Here is a 27,894-nt window from a genome sequence, read left to right on the forward strand (position 1 = left end):
GGTTCAAATATCACTCAACACTGATGTTAGCCCTGGCTCTGAATCAAACCAGGGTTGCTGGATTCATAGCCACGACGCGGAGATGCGAGATGGAGCGTGACTTGGATATCTGTTAAAAATAACTTCATAGATAATCGAATTCCTACAGTCTAAAGATTCCGTTTCTATATCCCTGTCCTCACACAGCACAGCACAGCTGGTAAACAAGAAGCCGTGGGCCGCCGTGCGCCCCCTGCTGCCACGGAACGCATATTGGTCGATCGGGTTCCGCTCGCTAAACGAACATTTTGCTCGGTTTGCGTACAAATGGGTCTAAATTCAAATAGCTCGTTATTGCGAATTGTCATAAAAATAATGCTCGTTAAGCAAGACGTGCCTGTATCCCTATGGCCTATGCATTGTAGGGTTTATAATATCCCTATTATCTATGCAGTGTAGGGTGCACAATGCCCATATTTCCTATAACGTATAGGGTTTGCAATGGTCCTGTGTTATCTATGCGGTGGAGGTCAAGATGTAATTCAGTTGTCAAAGGTGTTGACGCCCCCACACCTCGCCAGTGTTCCACCCTCGGCGAGATCCCACAGCTGCTGCACAGTGGACACACAGCGACCTCCAAGATCTGCCCGAACACAATTGTCCCTCCGAGGTCGTCCTCTTGGTTGCCGGGCTTGTGCAGACAACCACTCCAGTGACTGGTAACAGATCCTCCTCCGTCATGCAAACGTCACACCTAGCGCCACCGTTTTACTGGTAGGAACCTCCTGGTTACACCAGCCCACAGGGGATTATTGTATCCGTCCATCCGTCGTGCTGGGAGGGGCTTGGTGGGGAAGGTGGGGCTGGGTGGGGAGGGTGGGGCTGGGTGGGGAGGGTGGGGTTGGGTGGGGAGGGGCTGGTCACCCCGTGGTGCCCTTATAAAACTCAACGTTTAACCTACTCACGCCGGCTTGTGCCCACCCTCACAGTCGGGCATATTTGCGGAATACACCACGCCGCTGTTGACCCTGGCCATTGAGCCGAGCAACCCAACGTTCCTACCAGCTCCCTCCGCAGGAATGTGTTTGCCTCTCCTCAGCATAGGAGACTACCTCGCATGGTATACACGAGGTCGTCGGTTCGATCCCGACCCCTATATATTTGGAGTTTGTATGTTGTCCCCGTGGTCGCGTGGATTTTTCTCTGGCTCCTTTCTCCGGTTTTCCCTCCACAATTAGAACATGCGTTTATAGCATTTGGCTGCTATACATTTCCACATACAGTAAGCCACTTCGTTGGGATAACGTGGCCAGGTCACTTCTGAAAAAGAGCTGTTTAGATCTACAGACCCACCTGCCATGTTCCCTTCAGGACTTCTGCTCTGCTCATTCTCTCTTGCTGTAACTTTCCTAGCATCTGTCTCAAGACACCTGTGCTCAAATTCCAGCAACTTACCTTCGAACCGATTGGTTAGCAACCAGCTCTGTTCCACACAGTAATGCAGAGGGCATTCATGCCTTAAATATCCTCCTCTTGATGTCCCTATTAAACCAAAACACACAACCAAAACTCAACAGTAACAAAAAACACATGCATATGCATGGAATCTGCAACGTTTTCAAAACGCGTTTGTCCTTCGGAGCATATAACCAACAATATCACTGCACAGCAGGTGAACTCTATTAGTGCTGGTTTCTGTCACCAAGTCTTGGCGAACCTTTTGATCAATAGTAATTTTTTTATAGAGTTAAGCATATAATAGCAAAACAACTTCATACATACTAACGTTTAGTTATCATTTATCGTTCAAAGCATTACCAATGCTCCACTGTTGCAGTCAGTCATGGAAAAAACAGAGCTTACGCATAAACGGTTTCAACCTTTTATTCCATCTGTTGACACTGAGAAAAGATTCCTGCACAGATGTACATATGCCACGACAGTTGAGTGTACACGCATACATCGGGGTGTCCCTCAATGCACAAGGACAGGAGAGCGAGTGCTAATGCCCCACTTAAATTTGTGGCATTCAACGTATTCCATCCATTTTTTATCCAATCAGAGAGAAGGGGGGGGGGGAAGACACACTTATTCTCAGAAGAAATTAAATAAAACTCATTTCTCTTCAATCTTTTGGATACAATTATTAATTCTAAATAATTTCAGGTTGACATTCTACAAAATGTCGAGCCAAAAACAAGACCACCTCTGCCAGTGCTGTCAATGCCACCACCGCACATCACAGTTGCTTCTTCCCTTCATCTAGAAACCACAGCTGTTGTTCTTTAAGGGAGGCGATGAGTCTCTGATTTTACCGCTTCCCCCCATTGGTCGGTTTCCTTTGGGTGCCACTACAATTAAATTTCACAAATATTTCTGCGAGGCTCAATAAGGGGGTGTGCGCGCATTCAACAGAGCTCCAAAGTGCTTTTCTATTGAACGACCTGTTAGCCCACAGCGCATCACAACGGGAAGCTAACGGTCTGAGGAGCTGCAAGGCTAAGCATAAGGGTCGGCATGTCAAAATCCAGCCAATCGGAGGCACCGTACGTACCTTCCTTCCAACGAACACAACGTGTGCGCTCATTGGAGGAGCAGGTGCGTGACGTCACTTGTCATTGTGAGGTGCTCGCCGTCCTAACGCACCGTTCAATAAGCACGAACTACCAACTTCCATCACGTGGCATTACGGAAAAGCTCTCGACCATTTGAATGCACCCCAGGATACATGGCGAGTTGGTAGCCCCCGCCTGCTTTTACATAACCACCCCTACTCAACCACTGGCCCTGCCCACAGAGTGTGGATTTGCTCTTCATAACATTGTCCATCTACTCTTCTGCCAACCATGCCCACTACTCGGGCGTTGTCCTTGTAAGTCAAGGAGGAGGCCAGAAAATATTAAACTGGGAATGAATCCCGATTTCCAGAAATTCTTCGGGACAACAAGGACCAGCTCTTCTGCAACTGGGACTTGTCCTGAAAAGCTACCAATTTGGAATGTTCGATAGCTTCACACTCCTGATGCCTGTCTTGGTAACCTGCCTTCCTCCATCCTGTACGTGTCCCACCCATCACAACCATCTCTTGAACATTACATCTACAATGCCTTCCTGGCACATTCTGGTATATCTAAAGAGGGTAAACATAAATCTTGACTTAAAGCTTTCGTGATTGCAGGAATTCATATTCTTTGGGTCTTTCGGTAAAGTCACGTAGATAGGTTCAAAGATGACGAACGGTTGTGTTGCGATCGAAACGTCGTAGTTTTTGGTTATTTTTTGCTATTTAATTTGAACCTATCTACGTGACTTTACCGAAAGACCCAAAGAATAGGGTAAACATACTTTGTTAGTAACCTGTGCAGGGGTTCGTGGAGACAATTTCTGCATTGCTAAACAACAAATGTAAACGGACCCTGATGAAAATAACATTAAATAAACAGTGAGCCCGTAGTGACCACCCCACTTTTTTGACGAGTGTGGGCAGCAGCTCAAAACAGAGCTGAGCTGCTATGAGATGTCGCATGCAGTCTCAAGTGTGTCGAATCTCAAAAGTAATTTCTTCGGAAATCCCCATCTGAGACTCAATACTTGTATTCAAGCAGATGCTGCTTGATATGTATTTTTTACAAGTGAGAGTTAACCAGAGTACAGTACACCTGGAGAAAACTCCACGCATGGGGAGAGAGAACACTCAATTGTATACACAAATAGGACAGCAGCCTACTTGCTGCACTGCCTCCCGCTGGCCACCTCATATCCCCATAGCAGGGTTGTCCGATGGACGTGATTATATATCTCATCACGACCCACAAACCCTGCCTTTCCAGGCTGTTAGGACAACACTACACACATGAATAAGGCCAGCAAATCGGGGTGGGAAAGCAGAGAAAGTAACGGAGCATTTATTTAAACTATTTTTTTTGCAGTGTGCAGTGTTCACTCTGTGTAAATGCACGCATTAACCGCAGCTCACACAGTGTACTCATGACAGGCCACATCTCCACGCTTCTGCCTCTGCGCCTGCTGCTGCTGTTGTGGTGTCAGTGGCGGAGAAGGATACCCAGCTCCATCCCCCGCGCTCTTTGCTGCCCCAGTACAGGGTGGGGACGATGCCGACGATGGAGGAGGGGGCGGCAGCGGTGGCGGTGGTGGCGGCGGCGGCGGGGACGAGGGAGGCGGCGATGTGGCCGTCGCGCTCGCTGACGCGTTTTTCCGTCGTGACAGGACACCCTCGAATGGGACCTTCTTTCTGACACCGATGCCCGAATCACAGTCCTCCTCCTCACCTCTCTTCTTCCCGTCAGGCGACTTCAGGGGACTCCCCTCGCCGGCGTGCCGCTGCTTGCCCTCGTCGGTGGCCGCCCCTCTTGGCGCCGAGCCTAACCCCCCGACGTCCGGCGCGGTCGTTCCGGCTCGCGCACCGCCAGCGGTGGCGGCAGCGCATGCCGCGCGGCCCTCCTGCGCCGTCGGTCCCCCGAGGCCACCCGGCCGCTGCGGTAGCCTCGCATCGTGGCCGCCGTCATAGTAACACCTTGCCGTGGCAGAGCCCGGCGTCGCGCCGGAGGTGCCAGAGAGCGCCAGGCGCTTGGTCTGCTTGGCCCTGCCGTCGCTACCGTCCGGGGCAGGGAGCGCCGCCGAGCCGTGCCGTCCACCGCCGCCGGCACCATTGACATCGCTCGGCGAGAACTCCCTACTGCCGGCAACGTCTTGCGCGAGCCGCAGCCTCGGCCCACCGACTCCACCCTCGGCGCCAAACCTCACCATCATGCCCCCACCACCGCCGTCGCGGTGAGGGTGCTGGTTCTGTTGCTGCTGTTGCTGCTGCGGCAGCTGCTGCTGGTGCTGCTGCAGCGTGTGGCGTAGAGGTAGGTGCTGCTCTCCGCTGACCGGGCGGCTCGGGCAGTCGGCGGTGGAGAAGTCGCGAGTGCTGTGGAAGCTCTCAGTGCGTCTGGCACGGGTCGTGAGTGGACTGTCGCGCGTGGCGCGTAGGCTGCCGTACGGGCTGCAGTCGGCCGTGCTCCACAGGCGGTCGCTGTAGAAGCGGTCGCGGAACGCGTCGCTGGGTTGCAGCTGGAGGCTGCAGTGACACGAGGGAGGGGGGAGTGAGAGGTCACCTTGAATTTACCGCAAAACGTCATCTACCGGCGTGCGTCTATACCGATGGCAAATCTGAGTATTTACATTTGTGTTGTAAAATCATAAATATGCTACATTGTGTCAAATTAGAAACATAGTTTTTATAGGTTGAAATAGTATCCTCGAGTGACAGATATTGTTTGTGGGCCGTTTGTAAGTAGGCCACTGATAGCACGGTGGTGAGATATTAACGAACTCGCCTGATACACAGGGGGTCGTGGGTTCGATCCCGACCCAGACCCCGATGCCTGAACATTTGGAGTTTGTGTGTCTCTCTCCCCATGCTCGCGTGGATTTTTCTCCGGGTCCTCCAGTTTTTCCCTCCATATTTCGAAACATGCAATTCGAGCATTCGGTTGCTATAAATTTCTGCACAATAAGCCACTTCATTGAGCAATTATTTGTGGCCAGATCGCTTCTGATAAAGAGCTATATAGCTCAGTGGGCTTTATCTGGTAAAATAAAAAATAGTTTATAGTTTTAGCATATGGCCCTACATACATACATACCACTTTACACGCAATTCACTTGACATCACATCTCATCCCAAAACTTTTGAAAGGGCACCGGACAGTGACAGCTATCCCTCTGCAGCCACAATGTGACGCAAAACACCTGACCTCCAAGCGGGCAATAGTCTGCCTGTCTGTGGAGGTGATTTTTACGTGTAATCCCAATTGAGTAATTTGCGGGGAACTTATAGAAAACGGCATCGTTGGACCGTGATGCCAGCACACAATGGCCTGCTCATTTCGATTGGCACGGTGAAGTTCAACGTAGATACGTATGTAGTGAGTCCAACTGAGTCGCAGACGTTATCTTAGGAGCAACACTATTTATTTATATTCTTGGTTCTTTCGGTAAAGTCACGTAGAAGGGAAATAATAAAATAATAAAAATATAACATAATATAATACAATTCTCACGACGTTTCGGCCACAACGCAGCAGCTGTCCTCAGGTGAAGAACAGGGCTGTCGGAAAGACAACGTCCTAATGAACACCGCCAAGCTTGGCAGCGTATTTTAAGCTGGGTGGGAGGAGGAGAGCACCTTGACAAGGTCAGCTGCTTGCGTTGTGGCCGAAACGTCGTGAGAATTATATTTTATTATGTTTTATTATTTTATTATTTCCCTTCTACGTGACTTTACTGACAGAACCAAGAATATGAATCCCTGCAGTCACGAAAGCTTTAAATCGAAACAATTTATTTACACAACGGTACGTAACGTAACACAATCTACACTCGGGATTCGGATGCCCATCCAACCACGCTACGGCAGAACTAGACACGGTTCGCTATCCCGGCCCGGACCACGAGCTGCTGGGTCCCGGACCACGTGGCTAGAGGCTTCTTCTCCCCGACGTGGATCTTCGTAACACCGGCACACGAAGAACCCCGAGCTCCTCACGGGGCCCTCGTGATATGCCCCGGGCTGGGGCTGGCTCCGCCCTTCGCGCCGCCCACCTTCCAGGTCTCTCGAGCTCCTTCTCGAAGGTTGCCGAGAGCTCTTTTGGACCACGTGACCGCCCCGCGGCCCCCGTCCACCAGTGGCCCCCCTCCAATATCATCCGGTCACGTGTCAGCAGGTCAACCTGCGTAACGTGCCCCAAGGTCACCCCGGCTGGCTGACGCTCCCTCTCGCTCCCTCACCGGGAGCCCGCACCGCACACTGCTCGCGGTGCCTCCGCGCTAACCAGCGCTCACCCAGCCCCACTAGGGCTGCTACTACACCCCGTAACCCGGGCTGTCCATAATGACACATTATCCGCCGTGGCTTCGTAAGCCCCGGCACCATACAGTGACAGCCACAGTCACTACATGTACACAGATTTAAAATAACGTCTGGGGATCTTTTAACATCCACTGCAAAGCAGACGATGCACACATTATGGTCATTACATCCGCAGTAAAAACCTGTCGGTTTCAAATTCCGAACCAACACAACGAGCGACAAATGCAATACTGCTGGGCAACGCCACCATGAGGCAGCCCTGATAGAAAGTGGGAAGTGGGCAGGAGACGGGAAGGGGGGGGGCGGTGGGGGCGCAACGACGAAATGGCGGCGGCTGCGGTGCGAGCACCTTGACGTTGAGGCGCGCAGGCGGGTGGGCTGCACGAGCGAGGACGCGGGGCTCACGTTGGGGGTGGCACAGCGCGACGCACTCAGGTCGCACTGGTCAAGCAGCCGCAGCAGCTCCACTTCGGAGGGGCTGCCAACCTCTGTTGTGAAAGCACAGCCCACGCACGGATCAACTCAACTCGCGCGACTCCCTTCGAGCGGCGTCTCCTCCCCTCTCTCGAGGACAACTGAGAATCATCATCTCATCAGGCGACAGCCAGAGTTGTGGAGAAATCCTCCTGTTTCGGTCTTAAATAGAGGGATAAATGGTACGGCCGGCATAGCGCGGCACTCACCGTCATGCTCCTCGGTGCGGCTGGCCACCTCCATGGCGGTGGTGAGGTCCCACATCTGGATGCTGCCGTTGGCGTGGCCCGTGAAGAGGTAGCGGCGTGGGCGCGAGCCCATGCGGCTTGAGCCCTCGCACTCGTGCACAGTGAAGCACGTTATGGTGGTGGCGTCCACCGAGCGGATCTCGCAGATCCTGGGGGGCGAGCGGGGCCACGGGGCAAGGGTCAAGAGGGTAACAACAGGGGCAACTGGCCAGTGTGGAAATGGGGGGAGGAGGTCGCGTGGTGCTGTGTCTCGTGTGTGTTGGGGAGGAATGGAGAGATGCTAGGGCACCGAGACAGCACTACTGGGGATTGCTGAGGTTGTTTTTTTATTTTATTGCACGACATTAGCTTGAAATTCTTCTGTTTAAGCGAATGTTGTGTAGAGGCTGGTCTAAGAGTCTCACCGCCGCCCCGTGGAGGAGAGGCGCACAAGCAGCTGGTCCGTGACGGGCACCACCTTCTGGATGAACACCTGCTGGTCGTCACGCTCGCCGTAGGGGCCTGCGCGCCGTGGCACAGTAAAGAGGTCAGCAAATGACGATTTGGCCTCGCAGGGCCTCATCTGGCCACCCTGCTCTATAATGTTCACGAAGATTCCAGTCTCTCGTTACACCCTTGTGAATCACACGGGCCGCGTTGTGACGACGTGTGTGCGTGTGTTTGCGTGTCTGTGTGGAGAACGGCACTGCGCTTTGAACCCAGCGATCCAAATTCGATTCCTGCTCAAAGCCAACCTCGGTGACGAATATCTGAACTAGTCCTGGGTCTCTGCTAGGTCGACTCAGCCTGAAATGAGTTACTTGAAGGTAGTGTGCAGAGCACACTACTTTCTTGTGCACCGTGCCGGCCTGAACAGATGCTCGCCAACAGCCTCTACCCAACCAGCCCATCAGGCATGTAGGCGCTTAACAATTTACTACCTCCACGGGTAACACCTTGATGTTTAGGGTCATGATTTAAGAAATACATTTGTTTGTTTTTCATTGTTGCACATATACTATACACAGAGGCTACAGAGTTTTCATGAACTAATTCCGAAAAAGCTATAGAAACATTTCTGACACGTGCGAGTATCTGGTGCAGTGTGTAAACATCAGCATTTGGGAGACAAAGGCGGCTGGGTGGGGTGCTGCCCACACAATCTCCTCATGTGCCGTGCCAGCCTTCATAGGTGCTCCCGAACAGCACTAGCCCGTAATTCTGTTATAGGCTAAACGGGGTCTCTGTCTTTGTTGTTGTGAATGGGGTGGGTCGAGCCATCTCACCGATGTCGTTGCCGGCGCCGTAGCAGAGGCTACTGCTCCCTCCCTCCTCGAGCGCGAGGATCTTGAAGGACGCGAGCGGCGTGGATCCGGGCTGCGTGGAGATCATACCTCGGAACCGTGTCACAGTCCACGTGCGGACGTGGTTGTTGTCGGCGCAGACTGCGGGGGAAGGGTCATCGGTGACAGACGGTGAGGGTTATGGGTGAAAGATTGAGGAAGTCCTGGGAGTGTGATCGTGAGGGTCATTGGTTTAGAGATTGTGAGGGTCATAGGTTAGAGATCATTAGGATCGTGAGGGTTATTGTAAGAGACCATGAGGGTCATAGGTTCGAGATAATCACGATCATGGGTGAGATCTCGTGAGGATCATGGGTGAGAGATCATGAGGGTCACGGGTGAGAGATCGTGAGGATCGTGGGTGAGAGATCATGAGGGTCACGGGTGAGAGATCGTGAGGGTCATGGGTGAGAGATCGTGAGGGTCACGGGTGAGAGATCGTGAGGGTCACGGGTGAGAGATCGTGAGGATCACGGGTGAGAGATCGTGAGGATCACGGGTTAGAGATCATGAGGATCACGGGTGAGAGATCGTGAGGATCGTGGGTGAGAGATCATGAGGGTCACGGGTGAGGGATAATGAGAGTCGTGGTTAAGTGGTCAGCATGGGCCGAGAAGCGCGGCGCGTACCCGACACGAGGTGCTTCTCGGAGAGCATGGTCTTGATGATGGGGCTGCGGTGCACCGTGAACGTCTGAAAGAGCTGTGGGCCCGAGCCCACGGTCTCCGGGTGCTGTACGATGACGCGCACGGCGCCCGAGCTCGTCCCGTACGAGATCTCGATCCAGTTCCCGCTCACGCCTACGGTATGGGGGTCAGCAGGGGCGGTGGGATGGTGCAGAGTGGTTGGGAAGGGTGATCAAATTCGGGTAAAAGCAGGTTACTACGTAAAAAGATGACATGGTCATCGTGGCAAATGTCAAAAAAGCCAAAACACCCTGCCTACGCTTCCCTTTCTTCTACTCAAATTCAAAGCTAATTCCTGCTCAATGAGCATTGAGGGAGTGCGAATCTCCCATTTACAGCCCTGAGCCATTGGTGGAAATTACATTCTAGATTTGAAGCTTTCGTGACTGCAAGGATTCATACTCTTAGGTTTTTTCGGTAAAGTCACGTAGGTAAAAAATCAAATTAAATCACGACGTTTCGGAGGCAACACAAGTCTCCGTCATTAGGTAGGACCGTCACAGCTAGAAGGCCAGCGTCTCGAGAAGCTGTGACTTCTTATCTCGTTGTCTGTACAGATAGGTGAAATTCCTCCCCGTAGAGGGTATTAATTCTAGATTTGAAGCTTTCGTGACTGCATGGATTCATACTCTTAGGTGTTTTCGGTAAAGTCACGTAGGTAAAAAACTAAATTCCATCCCCAGGACAACGACTTTTTACTTCCCTAGAAAGTGATACTCATCATTTGATAAACCCTTAAAGAATGAAGGGCTGAGTCAACCTCCAACCAGGATTTGAAATTGCAACCTTCCAAATGTGAGCCGCTCAGTCTACCGATGAGCCTTCTTGCTAGATCCTACAAATTCAAAACTGGTCCTTAAAGATGTTGTTTAAAGTATTCCATAATCTGACTTTGAATTTTCTTTCCTTAGTAGAAAGCCCCTGGGATGCCACTCTAATGCCTGTCTTGGTACATGCCCACCCCCTTTCTACACACACTCAACCCATCACAACCTGTTTTGAAAACGATCCTTAAATTTGCAGACATTGGTGACCCCGATTTGTATCCCATGGCCTGAGTATCCCATGTGCTCCACGTGTCCCATTTCCGTTTGTTCCATGCCCATGTCTCCCTATCTGATCCATGCACCCCCTCCCCCGCTCCGATGTGATCCATTCTTTCCACGTGCTCTGAATGTCCCATTCTATTCTCAGGGGAGGTCTGTGCTCCCCGCTTGTCCCAGGCTGCCCGGTGGGGGCGTCTCACTCGTTTTCGGGGTGAGGTAGACGCTGAGCGCGGTGATGGCGTCGTTGGACGGGTCGTGGTAGAGCTCCGTTACCAGAAGGTCGTTGTCCTTCATGCGCAGCGGGAACTTCTGCATATCTGCAGGCAAAACGAGAATGAACGCTAAGGACGGTTTTTGAATACGCAGACCCGCCAACTTAACAGGGTCGCTGCGGAGAGTGCTAACAGGGCTCCAGTGCAGCCCCGCGTGGCTGCCAGGGCTCTGACCGATATAGTAGATGGAGCCATTGTTGCAGCCGAGCAGGAGGAAGGAGCCGGCGGTGTCGTGGCTCGTCACGGGAACCACGTCCTGCACCTACAAAGCAGCAACGATGAGCAGGGGCCAATGAGGATCGGCCCCCCAACCAGGGAGGTTATTAGGAACAGCCGAACAAGGCGTGAATAACAGCAAAATAAGGGTGGTTAAAGAACAGATGAACTGGGGGACAATACAGATTATCAGACCAGGGATGGTCGATGCTGCAAAGTAATGTTACACGAGTCCGACATCAACTTATGAAACGAGGAAGAAAATAAAGCGTACGCGCGAATTCTCGAACAAGGGCCCCAAGTAAGCAGTCATGCGTGCACACATTTACGGGATGTCACGGGCGCCACGTGATATCACAACATCCGCAGGCATGACGTACCATGTCATGTGGCCCGGTAGCAAGCGCCAGAATTCGTCACGTGGCCCCGCCGGAAAAATATCGGTGAAGAACCCTGGCCATGTGAGGTGTGAAACCCGAGCCGCCCCTTTACCTGCCAGTGTTGCGTGACGGCGTTCCACACGCCCACCTTCCCCGTATGGCTGGTGGCCACCAGCTGATTGCCGATGAAGAAGAGAGCGTCCACAGACACGCCGAGGCTGAACACTCCTGCAACAGCAACACAAACACCATGCTCCACTGGGCACGGGGCAGCCGGGGGAGGAGAACAAGGTCAGGGATAAACTGAGAGGAGTTCATGTAAAGCAGAAGTGGGGAAGCTTTTACTTACCGGCTTTCGAATACCTTTGGTGGGCCCCGCATTAACACGCACCTCAGCGTAATCCAATAATAAGGTGAAACATAATCAGAGTCCACCTTGCCAGGTAACTGAGCTTGCCAAAATTATAAACACAAGCATAAAATATTCCCCTCTAGTACCCAATTAGTGTAGCTAGGATACTTGCAGTGATAAAAATTGCAGGTTGTTTTCGAAGTGGTAGGCCTCGCGTAGCTGCAGGGCCGAGTGTAAGGACACCGTGGGCTGGATGTGGCCCACAGGCCGTAAGGTTCCCCACCTCTGATGTAAGATCAGAGGTGGCTGAGAATGGTCGTGCAAAGTCAGAAGATATGCAAGGTCAGGGGAAGGTCAGGCATGATAACGCAGTTTGAGAAGATATAGTAAAGGCCATTTGAAGTTGTAAAGTCAGGTGATGTCACGCAAAGTGGGGCGTGGTCAGGAAAAGTCAGCAAAGGTCTTGGTGATTGTCATTGAAAGTTGAAGGTCAAGGAAATACAATGGTGTCAGAAAATGGCCATGTCCTCTAATTGATCACGCAAAGTTAATGAAGATCAGGTAAGGTGATATAAGGTCAGTGAAGGTAAATGATTCATCATCGATTTTTTTTGGTGAGAGCACAATGATCTGGCCAAATCTGTCGTGAATACCCACCCAACATAGCCAAATTAATAAAATTATGACGCGTACGAGCAATTAACATGCCAGTTCTCACAATCAAATTTGGCAATTAAACACGACGTTTTGCTCGAGACTACGTCAAGCATAATTAAGCCAACATCTAGGAAGTCAGAAGAAGAATTCAGTGCAGTCAAAACTGCCCAACTTTCTGGAGTTTTATCCTGACCAAATCAACTATAAATAACATGGGGCACGAAAACCTACACGTTAAGTTACGATATAGGATGGTCAAAGAAGGAAAGTGTTTATGTATGTTGAACTTCTTTCACACTGTACGTAGCCAACTGTGCTAATCAGAGGTTGCGGGTGAAGGCCACCAAACTAAACACAAAAAGCAGTTGTAAAGAAATTAGTTTTAAATCTAGATTATTTAATCTAGCTCCGGTGGCTTCCTAATTTCGGAAAGAAGATCGTTCTGGGAAGGTCAGGGAAGGTCGGTGGGGGGGGCGGGGAGGGGCGGGGCGGAGAGGGTCGACGCCACGATCTCGGGCCCTCGCGCACCGATCTCGTTGCCGCTGCTGCCGTCCTGGATGCTCCACAGCACGATCTTGTGCCCTCCGGCCACGGCCACCATCTTGTCCTTGTCGCCGAGCGGGGCGCCCACCACCTGTGGGCACGGGCGCAGGGAGCATCTCACCGGGCCGGCACCGCGGCACGCGCTCACGCCGGACCACCGACTCGGCACGCCGTGTCTCACCCCCGCGCCCTCCGCCCTCACCCCCTCCCCACGACCACCACAACGATCGAGCGAGTCACCGTCACGATTTCGGGTTGCGACTCGCACAACGAACAATCGTTTTTGGTCTCACCATTATTGTATCGTCTCTCGTTTGCTACATCTCATTGGTACAATTTTGTTTTCTCCATTCATCTAAATGTAACGTTAACGTATCAATTACACACCACTTTAATGAAATATGAAGAATTCACGATCATGTGCACAATTCGGTGGGTGTTTTGTTCAATCGAGGAACTGATTTTATGTGAACAATCGACGACACTAAATGAAACTAAATCACATCTGTAACGCAGCTGGCTATTTGCTTACGTCTAACACTGCATTGAATTGTGGGATTTTTTTTTTGGTGCATGAGACCATCAACTCGATACACTTGGAAACCCAGTTACATCATTGATGGGTGGCTGCGCAAATTCACACCTACGCTCAGGATTATTGCCAGCTTAGTTCTGACTTCCTGCCTTCATCAACCCGCACGGCATTGGGAAGCGCTCACCCAAGAGTGGACTGGCAAAGGACTACAAAGTAAAGTCACTTCATTTTCATTACACACCAATACAAATTGACAATTCCTTCAGTGACATTATTGTGTTTTAGTGATCACACCGAAAAAAAATTAACTCAACCAGCCCAGCCATTGTCATGGGATGCATCATTAGATTACACTATATAAACACAATTTTTGTTCCTGGGTAGTAAGTGTTATTTCGTAATTGCTTATGCCTAAAAAGTATAGAAAATGACTATTATTCCCCACAAACTTTGCTTTTGTGACCAGGACAGTGATATTTATAAATGTACCTATTTTCAATGAGAAAACGGGTGAATTTGTGTCTTTTCGTTCACATAAAGTCAGAAGAAAACAACATGTAATCAAAATTTGCATGTATTTATAAAGTAATACAAAAAATACTACCAAAGATTTAGAAGCGAGTAGTTTTTCGAAATTTACGATTATACTGTAAATCACTTTCACGAATCAGCTCCCAAATGTAGTCTCCCATCATGTTCTCGTTATACTATCCTTGGTAGCGGCTTTCAAAGTCCAGTATATCCTGGTGGAAGCGCTTGCCTTGCTCCTCCAAATACGCTCCCATGTTCTCCTTGAATTGATCAAGATTAGCATCAAGGATATGGACTTTGAGGTCAATCCTACAGCCCATTGTGCCGTAGTTCTTCACCAGTCTCAACCATCTCCACATAGTTTTCGACCTTGTGATTGCCCAGGAAGCCACGATATCACTGCGACAAAGCTGTTCTAAGCCGCTTTCGTCTTACTAGTGAGTTTCATGGGGAATTCATTGCACTCCAGGATCTTCTTTATCTGTGGTCCGATGAAGACACCGGCTTTGACCTTTGCCTCAGACAGCTTAGGAAAGAAGTCTTGAAGGTACTTGAAGGCTGCCGACTCCCTATCTACAGCTCTGACAAATTGTTTCATAAGGCCAAATTTGATGTGCAGTGGTGGCATCAGCACCTTCCGGGGGTCCACCAGTGGCAGAAGCAGAGCCCATCTTGACGGCTGAAGAAGCTGCAAAAAGGTTGGTGACGCTTCCTCTGATCTGCGACTTGCACACTTTTATCCAACAAGTTCCACTGCTTGGGTCTAGACGTCAAAAGCTCGGCATTGGACTTGGTGAGACCAAGATCTCTGATCAAGTCGTTGAGGTCTTTTTGGTTGGGGTAGTATGGATTTCCCTCCTCAGCTCCACCTCTGAAATTGTCATCTGGATCTACGTCTTCCTTGCTCTCTGACTTGCTGCTCTCTTATAAAGACCGCTGCTCTCTCTCCGGAGGAGTGGGTACGGGGAGCTCATGGCAGTGTGGCACCGGGCGATGGATGAAGGAAGGTCCGGATACGTGATAGCAGGTGCATTGTTGCCAGTCTGACGTTTGGAAGGGTCCACCAAGCAGTTGCTTGAGTGGTCAGTGGGTTCCCACCAAATTCTTGGGATAACAAACTTCATGGCTATCTTTTCCCCTCTGTACCATCCTACAAAAATACATTTATTTCACCCATGACTAATGTGGAAGAGATTCTAGCAAAAAATTTCATATATGATATATTTTTTCAATAACATTGAAAATCGTAAAACATAAAATTCCGAGCAACAATTGTCCATCTTACCTTCCAGAGTTTTTTTTGCCTTGCTTGCAGGTGAAATGAGGTGCCCAGGGTTTGTCTTGATCCCTGACAGGCATGCCGAAATATGCCTTGTAGGCATCGCACATCTTAGCAGATGCTTCCACAGAGTACTTCTCAGAAAAATGCAGATATGTATCCACTTAGGCAGCTGGAACTAAACGTCGTGCTCTGCACAAGCCATGCTGCTGCTTGCTGCTCACGACATGCATCCTGTGCGTAGGCGGAGTTGAGCGAGCCAGCGCTTCGTTTGTCCGGGAGAGCCTCACTGGATGCAAGCGGAGTGTAACGCGCGCTCACCTTGGCATTGAGGGCGACGCGCTCCACCGTCCACTCCAGATAGGGGCTGCTGAACACCTGCTGCCAGCCCGATGACTCCTTCACTCTGCGCAAAACAACGCGGTACCCCCAGGGATAATGATGAGAATAATCATGTACATATGTTGAGCTTCTTCCGCACCGTACATAGCCATGCGGGGAAGAATAACAAACTAAACACGAAAAACAGAAATTAGTTTTCAATCTATATTTACAAGTGCATAGCTCCAGTGGCATCCTGATATCGGAAGGAAGAGCGTTTCGGACGGCCACAGAAGCGCATCTGAAAGCGCGCGATGCAGTAACCGCCTTTATTTGACGTCTAGCCAAAAGCCGCTGCGAGGATGACCGGAGTTCATGTGATAATTGAATACATTTTGTAATTTTCGCCGTTCTAATTGCGCTATGTTTCACAAGCAGTTGTAGTATTATTCAGTTGGGTTCAATGAAGCTATGCATAATCCCGTTTGAGTGATTTGAGAGTAACTTTCCAAACTTGACAATTCTGCGACACGACACCGGCGAACAGTGAATGGAATAATCGTTTCCAACAGCGTCACGGGATCATTGTCTATACTGTATTATGTTGAACTTCTTTCGCACCATACGTAGCCAACCATGCTAATCAGAGGTCTGCTGTACCACGAAGCAGACGGCGCGTCTATTAAGGTCAATACGCCCACGTCACTTCCTGATCGCACAGATATTTTTGACCGCCAAATTTGACAGCAGTAAGGCTGAGCATGATACAATAGGATAAAACCATGCATATGCATCGATTCTGTAGCGATGTCCAATGCCCTCAGAAGTATTTCATTGGTGATAATGACATTACATTTGAAGCCGTGCAAGATGACATTGCATGGACCGAGTGACGTCATTTGGGAGGCGAGGAACGTGCACCACGAGTTGTCATCCCCTTGGCTGAAAAGACTTATCAGTTTATCGCTGGATATTCATGGCCTAGTTTTTGGCAACCCTGTTATCAATTTGGCCGAATTTCTACAATCTAAAGTAAAACTGTATTTATATTGGATCACCTATACAAAACCTAAACAAATGTGATCCAAAGTTACAGACAGACATATAGAGTGAATGCAATAATGTCTTTGCCCTTCGTTATAAAGCATTAGAAATGTGCTTTATTGCGAATAAACATAAATGAGTGCATACAAACTAATTGACTGCATACCTGTAAACCCATTATCAGCGCCCTACCTTATTACAGACCAATTCAGACCTTATTGGTCATCCCCGTGCCCTCATAAATCTCAACATTCATCCGACAAAGTCCCATCACAAGGGAGAAAAACAAACAAATAGACAAAAACATTTTGTCCGTATTGAAACGGCTGTACGCTGTATGGACCTGAAAACTCAATTTTCCTGAAGAAGAATATGGGTACACCGTATGGGTTGACAGGTATGTGACTGAAAACAACTGAATACATAGAGGACTGCAGAGCTTGGACAATTGTTGGTAGCGCCGGCTCACCGTCTGGCTGCCTTCTAGCTCATATCTGCAGTTTCTCAGCGACTTTGAGATACAATTTTACTGAACGACGATGCTAAATAAAACCAAAACTTTATTATTCTTATTTGTCCAGGAAAGCCTCACTAAGTCTTAAGACTTTTTTTTCAGGAGGACCATGAACCGTTATGTTGAGCCATGTGCGTGAAAACCAAAGTACGAAGATAAAAATCCACGCAAATGAGGAGAGAACACTAAAAAGCAACACACAGGTAGATTCAAATCCAAGCGGCCGACTCGCGGAGTTTCATATCACTTTAATGTTATCACAAAATATATTCTATCACGGCCACGTGAAGAAACATCATCTGAAACTCATCCATCTCTAAGCCATCGTAGCATCCCACTACATTTGGGAAAAGCTCTATAAGATACAACTTGAGTATAACCCAATTCCATAAGCTTCTCCTACTCAATACTAGATGGACCTCCTCCGTTACATTGTAAAGACGTGTTAAAAACACGCCAATAATCTGATGTTTGGAACATTTCACCCCTTAAAATGCTGAGATATGTTTGGTTTTGATGCTGTTGCTGAGCACAGGCCCAATGGCCCAAAATGTCGAATGGCCAGCAATGAACAGCACCGTCAAAGATTGAATAGATAGAGTTGACACGTTTCGCGAATTGAGCGAGGTTATTCGGAAAGCTTGGAGGGGAAAAATAGAAGATGGGAGGGAATTCCAAAGTCGAGCGGTGCGAGGGATGCAGAGAGAGAAGGGAGGTACCAAATTGGTGGAACAATAACAAAAAACAGGATTATTAATAATATATATAAAATATAAACCACTCATGATTTCTATGAGGAGTTATTGGTATAAGGCTGTAAGTAACCATCAACTCTCTGGACTTAGAACCCAGCATAATTCGGGATATGAGAGCTGCAAGGCGCCAGGAGGTGGCAGTATCGAAATGCAACTCCCGCCTTTTCGGAGAACAGACTATATGTGTCTTCCTTTAAAGGCCATTGACGAATGTGCCGAGTTTTTTTTGTTACTTGTGCACCACTGCCAAAACGCAGCAGCAACTGCATCACCAACTACGTCGTATAATAGATAGGGTCGTTCAAATACAACACACTCCCTTTAAAGAGAGCAATTTCAAATTTGTCTGGAAAGTTTGACAATGCAAAAAAAAACAAATTAACGATGGCGCACGAAACCCGCGGCTACAGGTGTAGGAAAAAAGCACAGCTGCTGTGGGTTTGATACTTCCTGCTGTGTGCCCGCCTTTGCCAGCTTACAAGGAAGGAAAAATATACAATAGGTGATTGGCCCTTCTTCGTTGCACATAAATGGTGACAAAGTGAAAAATAAATTTTAATGTGATTGTTATTCATGTGCTATGGACAAGAGCCATTGCTTGAAATGTCACCTCTATTGTATATATTTTTTTAAGTCTTGGGTTTTTTTTTTACCTCATAACATTACTGCTTAGTATGTGCAGTTCTCACTCTAACCCGCATGCCGTGACAAGCAGTACAACACGTGATGACCTTAAAGACGCAGTACCACCTCCTACGCCCTGTACCAAAAGGCTCAGCAGCCACAAGCAAGTGACGTCGTCATTAAGCGGGGCTAAGGAGGGGTGATTGAAAGTCAAACGACTGACTTTCAATCTTGATTTGAAGCTTTCGTGACTGCAGGAATCCATACTCTTTGGTTCTTTCGGTAAAGTCACGTAAGTATAAAATAAAATAAATCACGACGTTTCGGGCGCAACACAAGCGTCTGTCATCAGGTGGGAAAGTATAGTCTGTTGCTGAGGCAGACTGTTTAAAAAAATTGAAATGGGTGCAGCTCAAGGGTCATAAAGATGTGGCTGGGGCTAGTGATGTTCATGTGAGAAATTAGCATGTAACTGTAAGGTAGAAGAGCGGCCTCCTAAACTGACTTTCAATTTCGATTTAAAGCTTTCGTGACTGCAGGGATTCATCTCCTTGGTTCTTTCGGTAAAGTCACGTAGAAGGGAAGTAATAAAATAATAAAAATAAAACATAATAAAACAATTCTCACGACGTTTCGGCTACAACGCAAGCAGCCGTCTTCAGGTGAAGAATGAGACACTGCCAAGCTAGGAGCTTATATATAAGCTGAGTTGGAGGTGGAAGAAGAAGAGAGCCTTAACAAAAGAATGTGCATATCAAGAGGAATTTAGCATATTCATGGAAAATGCGTAGGAGGTGGGCGGGGGGGGGTTTCAAAGTCATATTATGCCCATGCATTATGCAGGATCAGCAGCACCAAAGGGAGGGGGGGGGTTAATGCTACCCCCCCCTCCCTTTGGTGCTGCTGATCCTGCATAATGCATGGGCATAATATGACTTTGAAACCCCCCCCGCCCACCTCCTACGCATTTTCCATGAATATGCTAAATTCCTCTTTATATGCACATTCTTTTGTTAAGGCTCTCTTCTTCTTCCACCTCCAACTCAGCTTATATATAAGCTCCTAGCTTGGCAGTGTCTCATTCTTCACCTGAAGACGGCTGCTTGCGTTGTAGCCGAAACGTCGTGAGAATTGTTTTATTGTTTTATTTTTATTATTTTATTACTTCCCTTCTACGTGACTTTACCGAAAGAACCAAGAAGATGACTTTCAATTCTTTTTTCTCATTAACAAAGTTTCAGCTTCGTGTTGGACTATTAAAGACTGTAAAGTATTTTTATTTTATGTGGTAAGACCCACTGAGCAATACGGCTCTTTTTCGATTTAAAGCTTTCGTGAATGCAGGGATTCATCTTCTTGGTTCTTTTGGTAAAGTCACGTAGAAGGGAAATAATAAAAGAATATATTTTATTATTTTATTATGTTTTATTTTTATCATTTTATTACTTCCCTTCTACGTGACTTTACCGAAAGAACCAAGAAGATATACGGCTCTTTTTCAGTAGTGACGACCTCGCTATCACAAATGATAGTCCAACGAAGTGGCTTATCACGTGCAAATTTATAGCAGCCAAATACTCTAAACGCATGTTAATTCTAAATGTGGAGGGAAAAATCGCAGGACCAGGAGAAAAATCCACGCGACCATGGAAGAGACACAGGCGTCAGGGTTGGGATCATAACATGATGCCGACAGCACAATCGGAATGTTTGTTCGTTTCTAGCCTTCCTCAATTTCATAATTCACCATTAGATGCAGTTCTTGCGAGATGCCTCATACCGGGCCCTCTCCAAGCAACTCGCGTCATCAATCCCAGGCCTTCTGGGGCAGCCTCGGCCAAATAAATATAACCCTAATCGTTACTATATTTATACAAACAGAACGCAACCTATTTCTGTTTGATGAAGCAATTAGAACATCGGTTCGCAACCCAGGCACTGGGATCGCTGCGTATCCGCAAATCATTGTAATCAAATCATTGACTGTGCAAGCACGCGTGCATCCACGCGTATGCCCGGTGACTGCACTTACAAATATGGCAGCTCCGCCACTTCAAGCGTGACCTGAAAAGGCATTTGACGTTGCACCGCGCGACGAGAAAGGCACTACCGGACATTTCAGAGTTGCTCTCGGTCTGATTTTCCGTTTTTGGTTTTTTTAAACAAAAATATTGACATTGCGTTCCGTGGACCCACCTGTAGCAGACAACGGCATGTGCGTACGCCACCGCGATCCAGTTGTGGTGGCCGCACACAATGAGGACCCTGCGTGGATCCAGCAGCGAGCTCACTGTTTGCACGATGCACGAGGGGGGGGGTGGAGACAGGGGGAACGCACGATGCACGCCGGTCTTAGTCAAGTCTTCAGTTTAAACCTAGCGGTCCCCCCCCCCCCCGCTGCGCTACAGATGCGCGTTGCCACGACCGAGACCCTCCACCGACGATGTAAATCTGGCCAAGTCATTACACTCCCCCAAAACTAAATAAAAATCTATTAGGAATCGTAGCACTGGCTGCGAAAACCTATGAGTTAAGATGACAACTGCAAAGATATTTTTTAAAAGCGGGCGACGTGATTATCATGGGTCTATATATCGTACGACAGCATCACGGTATCGCCATGTCCGGCGACCCACGTGACCGCTCCGGGCTCATCGTCTCACCGGCCGCCTCGCACGCGTCCATGCCCGCAGCGCCAGGGGGCGACGTCCGCTGGGCCACCGCGCCTGCGGGCGGCGCCCGGGTGGAGCAGTGATCCCAGGTTCTGGTGGGTGCCGGCATCCCCAGCGCAGGCATGGACGTCTCCCGCGACAGGCTGCTCGCGCAGTGACTGGGGAAGACTGCGCAAGGCGGGGGAAGGAAATTATGAGCGCGGTGGCCAGGAGATGTTAACTCCCGCCACCTGGTATGCAGGAGATCGTGGGTTCGATCCCGACCCTGACGCCTGCTGTATATTTGGAGTTTGCTTGTCTCTCTCTCATCATCATCACGGTGGCTAGGAAATGTTAACTACCTCGCCTGGTATGCAGGAGATCGTGGGTTCGATCCCGACCCTGACGCCTGCTGCTGTATATTTGGAGTTTGCGTGTTCTCCCCGTGGTTGTGTGCATTTTTCTCCGGATCCCCCGGTTTTTCCCTCCACATTTAGAATCAACATGAGTTTAGAGTTTTTGGCTGCTATAAATTTCCACATGATAGGCCACTTCGTTGAGCTATCATTTGTGAACCAGGTCACTTCTCTAAAAGAGTGATATAGCTCAGTGGGCCTTACCTGGTAAAATAAAAAATATTTTTGTTCATTATCACAATCATCATCACCCTCCCCCTGGGTTACTGCTGTTACCGGCATCCTTACCACTGTCACTGTGATACTGTCAGCGTAGTGAGTGTGACCGTCATTTTAATTTAATTGGAATTTAATTGTGAACTTGTAACGTGTGCAATTTTCACTCACTCTTGGAGAGAGGGAGTGATCAGAGGCGCGGGAAACCCACAGTCACCCGCACTGACCAGCTCGGTGAAGTGTGGTCAAACCATCCTCACGACCCGCACGGCATGGGGGAAACCCTAATCCAGCAGTGAATTGACAAAAGTTCTGTACGTGTGCACGTAAAATTGAAAGGAAAGAGCATTCAAGAAGAAAATAATCCATGACAGAAGATCAAAATATTACACTGGAAGAGGGAAAACCATACAGGAGACCTGCTGGGAGCGCAAGCCGGTGTGTGGGGCATGTCAGGCGAGCGTGCTGGGTGAATGCGTCAGGTGAACGTGTTAGGTGAGCGTGCTGCGGGAGTCACGTGCGTGTGCTAGGTGAGCATGTTGGGTGAACGTGCTCGGTGTGTGTGTCAGGTGAGTGCGTCAGGTGAGCGTACTGGGTGAGCGTGCCGGGTGAGCGTGCCGGGTGAGCGTGCCGGGTGAGCGTGCCGGGTGAGCGTGCCGGGTGAGCGTGCCGGGTTAGCGTGCCGGGTGAGCGTGCCGGGTGAGCGTGCCGGGTGAGCGTGCCGGGTGAGCGTGCCGGGTGAGCGTGCCGGGTGAGCGTGCCGGGTGAGCGTGCCGGGTGAGCGTGCCGGGTGAGCGTGCCGGGTGAGGGTGCCGGGTGAGCGTGCCGGGTGAGCGTGCCGGGTGAGCGTGCCGGGTGAGCGTGCCGGGTGAGCGTGCCGGGTGAGGGTGCCGGGTGAGCGTGCCGGGTGAGCGTGCCGGGTGAGCGTGCCGGGTGAGCGTGCCGGGTGAGCGTGCCGGGTGAGCGTGCCGGGTGAGCGTGCCGGGTGAGCGTGCCGGGTGAGGGTGCCGGGTGAGCGTGCCGGGTGAGCGTGCCGGGTGAGCGTGCCGGGTGAGCGTGCCGGGTGAGCGTGCTGGGTGAGCGTGCTGGGTGAGCGTGCTGGGTGAGCGTGCTGGGTGAGCGTGTGGAGCACCCTGCGCGCTCACCGGGCGTGGGGAGGTAGCCGTGGAAGAGGACGTTCCCACAGGATGACCTCTCCAGCTCCTCGCACAGCTGCAGCCTCCGCACTGTACAGGCATCACACCACAGCAACTCACAAACATCCGCCGTGTTGCCCATACAGGACTGCTGGGGCAAGCGCCGTTAGCGAGCGCCTATTAAGTCGGTACGTCGCACAAGGAGGGGGAGGTGAGGGGGTGGTGGCCAGCACCACGCACGGCTGCCATTGCTTTTTGTGTTTAGTTTGTTGTCTTTTCCACGCAACTCCAATTAGCACGGTTGGCTACGTACAGTGTGAAAGAAGTTCAACATACATATGTAGTGGGTACGAACAGAGACTCAGGCTTCTACTGGAGGCAACACGTGTATTTAACATTGGCACGCTAACACAAAGGGGTAACTGCCCCTTTACCAGATAACACGCTGTGGTGGTGGACCACCAGGCTCTCTACGCTGATCACTGTAGCTATAGCGGACTCGACCCTAGCTCGGGTCCGAGTCCCCGTGTTGTAGAGCGTGGAGCGTGGACGACGTCTTCTTGAGGATCCCATAACAACCAACCCCAGTCCCACTCCGGGACCCGGCTTATATTGCCGTGGCGGGGCTCGCCCCGCCCCTGGCCACGCTCCCCTTCTGGATTCCTCGAGGAGGATCTCCAACTGGACACGTGGTGGGTCCCGGGGTGGACACCTCCGGTCACGTGTCCTCCGGTGGCAACCAGAGTGCCATGGCCCCTTGGAACCCCGTTCCGAGGCTGGCACCCGCCACACTCTATCCTGTATGGGCTGACACCCCGTGCTGCGTACAGCCATCCATAGCTGTCAGGCAGCGCTCCCTGAGCCCCGCTAGGGCCGCTACTGCATCCACCTTCAGTGGTGTCTGCGACGCCAATGCATCGCGCGCCGTGTCTCTCCCAGGCCAACTTCATATAGTGACATCCAACGATGTCGCGACACATACATAATCTCCCCATTGCTATGGTTTACACACTGCAACTTGGTACTCATTTATGGCTGAGCCAATCTACGGGAGGTCCAGAACCTGTTCAGATTTTTCTCACCACCTGCGGTAGCCATGGCCGGAATTGAACTCGGGTGGCAAGCGTTCATAGCGCATTGCGCTATATCCATTGCCCCACCGTTCCCCACAAATGCATGGCGCAACCTTGCCAGCACAAACGGCCTAGCCAGCCAAACCCCCCCTCAGATTCTCAGAGCTCAGTGGATATGGAAGAGCAATGCAAGCGAGCAGACGGAATGTCACCGACTTCATGACTTATGGTTAACAGGCACGCTGGCGTCCTTCCGCTTGAGACACGTCACCCAGACAGACTGCACTCGAGAAGCCAAACCCGCAGCTTCTGAATGCCCTGGACAACCAAGAAACCTTTGCCTCAAGTCTCTGGGCTACAGGCGTGCGCATTGGCACCACACTCGCCAACTACTGGACATCTGTGCAAAAAAGAGCTTTATAGCCCCTCGGATTTCTCCAGGGTAAATAAATATTCTGATTATTATTCTGAACATTTATTCATTCGACCAAAAGTGGAAGTGTCAATATTGATGTTTTTGTCCTTGTTTTGTTGTTGCCGTGCTCACGCACCACGGATCTCTCTTCTAAAATAGCCGGGCAACTGGATAAACGGGATCATCCGTGGAACCAAAAGTTTTAACTTAAGTAGGCGTGTACCAAATTGATCACCAGTATATGACTGTCGTAGTCACTATCATGCGTTGCAAAAGAAGTATACGTAATTTTAATTTTACACGAATTTTTTTAAAATGTTATGTTTCGGTTTATGGTTTGAACAAATGAGACACACTAGAAAGAGACGGTGGAAACGAGAGAGACAGAACAAAGAATAGACAGCAGATGACACAGACAGAACAACCAGGGTAGGTTGGACAAATAGGGACAGACAGAATAATAAACACACAGACGACAATACAATGGGGGGAAAAAAGAGATGGACAGAGCCGCCGGGATGGCACAAACAATAGACAAAAATTTTATTCAGTCAAACAATGGCTACAAATGGTGACAATTTGTCAAATAGTGGAGGGAGGGCAACTGTGGTAAACCATCACATGTCCAGCATCAAGGCCAGGGTAGGGCGAAGAATGACTAATCTCGAGCCCACGTCAGGGTAGATCAACGGTTGAGAGTTGAACGAACAGAGACATAGAGACAAACACACAGACATGGAAGTACAGAGATAAAGACAAAATATCCCCTGTATTGCCTTTAATAGACGTTTGTGGAAATTGTTGTAAGCGAACACCGATGAAGGCTGGCAGTGCACACGAGGTGGTGGTGTGGTAAGAAACATGCCCAGCCGTCTTTGTCTCCCTCAGTGGTGATGTTTATCCACCGCACCAGGTACTCATTGAAGGCCCAGCCGATCTAAGAGAGGTTCGAATATTCGCCACTGTTATTGGTCGCGATCGAGAATTGAAGTGGAGTTGGCAGGTTCGTACTGCGATGCGCTAACCACTACACTACCGCTCCGCACACAGAGACACATTCATAGACACGAGAGACCGGGACGCAAACAATGAATGCAATGACGGGTTACACATGGGGTCTTACCCAGTGGGGTGATGCCGTAAAATTCTGCCTCGTGCCTCAGAACGCTGATGCCAACGCCCCTGCAGGACGACAAACAACGCATCCGTGGGCAAAGCGGTTGGTTGGTGTGACAAACGGGTATGAATGATCTCCCTCTCACCGGAATTTACGAGAGTTATTTTGGAAAAGAGCTGTCATGTGAGGTCAGATTTAAAGCAATGGCGTGCCAATGCTCAATAAAATACTTTGTATGATAATCATGAGTGCATTTTGTATATTTACGCAATTCTTACAGCACAATGTTATTCCAAAGGTGCTATGCTTCAAACGCGGGTATCGTCTGGTAGGTTTAAAAAAGTAATTAGTGAGTCTCTTGTTTTACTTTATTCAAGCTATCGTGTTTTTGTATTGTGTGTTGTAACGTTTTGACCTGCCCCTACTGTACATCTATGAAAAATAGCTTTAGAGCTTGTCGAATTCCTCCCATAGAAATAATTATTGTGATGTCTGATGCTCACCTGATGTCTGACACCCAACCACCTCTACCGGTGCTCCTCAGTGGTAGAAATTCCAAGATACGATATTTCTCGAGCCCAGACGAAAACAGGCTAAGTTGACCCCTGAACCTAGCGGTCGCACGAGTCACGTGAACCCATTACACTTTAGAACTCGGTTTAATCGTATCCGGCTGAAATCTGGATTGGAACCCAGATTCTCAAGTGTGCCAGCTCGTTGCTCGAACACGGCCATTACGAGCCTTCCGAGCCGTCCCGTCATCTTAACCCTTTCACATTCTGACGACGTACGTGTACATCCTCAATTTTTCTTACGATTCCGTGCCAATGACGTACACATACGTACGTACGTCATCGGAAACGAAAAAACACTACATTAAAGTTACTTAATCGGTATCGAGGCTACCGTAAAGCCATGCGGGAGGGCGTGTGGCACAGTTTGGCGCCAGCTATCATCGAGTGCTGTCGTGTCGCTACAGTTCTCTGTGATGAGTACATTGTCTTTAAAAACAATGCTAAACCCGCTTTGCGCGTTCAGCAATTCAGCGGTAAACGGGACACCCACCCTGTTGCTTGTAGACATCTCGGAACGGGAAACGGGTTAAATGCTCTCGCTCGATGTCAACTGAAAGTGTTCAACTCACCTCAGGTCCAGCTCCTTGGTGCGCAGGAAGTTGAGGATTGGCACAAAAGCCATGGGGTCTCGATCAATGAAGATCTGGGCACGAGGAGACGGAACACAACGCAGTGAGGTCAGCTTCTCCAGCCCATAATTTTCCTGTTTTTTTCAAGTACTGTCATTTCAATGTGACCGTTCCATTTTTAAATCCTTTATATTAAGTTCACTTGCTTGCTTGCGCGCTTACGACCGTGCAAATCTTTCGGTCGTTTTTTAACCCACTTCCCGTGATCCAATCGAGCTGACATTTTGCACACAGACTCGTGGTGCGTGACAATTTATTTTCGTGAAAATTTTTTTCCTAAATTTTCCACTTTTTAGGAAAAATAAAATTTCATATTTAATTTAAAATACCAATGTGATAAAAATGAAACTCTTACTCAAGAAAAACAGAAATGAATAATAAAATAAAACCGATGCCACGCATATAAAGGATTTATAGTGAAAAACTGTGTTTTGACGGGTTAATTTTTTGTGAATAAGTTTGATCATTTTTTTTTAATCTTTATTCTCCAGCTTACATGATCTCATGAATGCATATAGGTGTCCCCAGCACGGTTACGCATGAATCCGCTGTTGCCCTGCTTGGACACTTTGTGCTGTGTGGCCATACCCCGAGAGCTTATAACACTCCCCGCATTGTAGTCTTTCAGCCGAGAAGCTAGGCTATGAGCTCCTTGCGCCCATTCTCAAAAAAACACAAAAATGGCTGTTACAACTTGCAGATCTCTGCCAAGAGCACCCCAGTAAAAACGAAGGGCACAAGAAATTTACAGGGCATGTAGCACCCTCTACCTATTAGAATGGAATGGCACAGGGAAGATGCTCAGGACGTGAAGCTATGCTCCCTCCAGAATGTTGACGCAACCTTTGGAAGGAAGCTAGGATCGAGGAGTAACCTATGCACCACCCTATCCTGCCCAAAAAATATGGCAGGGGCAAAGAGAAATGTAGAGGTCAGGGTCTCTGGCACACAGGCTCCACCGAGAAAGCAGGAACGAATGAATGGGTTCCATATTTAACCTGGAGAATACAACTG

General features: G+C 49.4%; 1 protein-coding gene across 7 annotated transcripts in view; it reads right to left on the reverse strand.

Annotated features, from left to right (window-relative positions):
- Positions 1–1,849: 1,849 nt before the first annotated feature.
- LOC144723645 (BTB/POZ domain-containing protein KCTD3-like) overlaps positions 1,850–27,894 on the reverse strand; it is a 32,847-nt gene continuing 6,802 nt past the window's right edge. For 4 of the 7 annotated variants that reach the window (XM_078602535.1, XM_078602533.1, XM_078602534.1 and 1 more), the window contains exons 5-20: positions 26,821–26,894; positions 25,683–25,741; positions 23,081–23,161; positions 21,316–21,492; positions 20,849–20,942; positions 15,716–15,800; positions 13,035–13,140; positions 11,610–11,755; positions 11,076–11,163; positions 10,830–10,946; positions 9,527–9,712; positions 8,841–8,999; positions 7,980–8,076; positions 7,537–7,724; positions 7,203–7,341; positions 1,850–5,059 (exon numbers count right to left, since the gene is read on the reverse strand). In XM_078602535.1, coding sequence (XP_078458661.1) covers positions 3,952–5,059; positions 7,203–7,341; positions 7,537–7,724; positions 7,980–8,076; positions 8,841–8,999; positions 9,527–9,712; positions 10,830–10,946; positions 11,076–11,163; positions 11,610–11,755; positions 13,035–13,140; positions 15,716–15,800; positions 20,849–20,942; positions 21,316–21,492; positions 23,081–23,161; positions 25,683–25,741; positions 26,821–26,894 — 2,904 coding nt within the window. In that variant the 3' untranslated portion in view covers positions 1,850–3,951. The remainder of the gene's footprint in view (positions 5,060–7,202; positions 7,342–7,536; positions 7,725–7,979; positions 8,077–8,840; positions 9,000–9,526; positions 9,713–10,829; positions 10,947–11,075; positions 11,164–11,609; positions 11,756–13,034; positions 13,141–15,715; positions 15,801–20,848; positions 20,943–21,315; positions 21,493–23,080; positions 23,162–25,682; positions 25,742–26,820; positions 26,895–27,894) is intronic. The other 3 variants (XM_078602539.1, XM_078602538.1, XM_078602537.1) reach the window with 3 other exon arrangements.

The sequence above is a fragment of the Lampetra planeri genome, chromosome 18 (genome assembly GCF_965212315.1).
Source record: "Lampetra planeri chromosome 18, kcLamPlan1.2.h2, whole genome shotgun sequence".
In the NCBI taxonomy this organism is placed as follows: domain Eukaryota; kingdom Metazoa; phylum Chordata; class Hyperoartia; order Petromyzontiformes; family Petromyzontidae; genus Lampetra; species Lampetra planeri.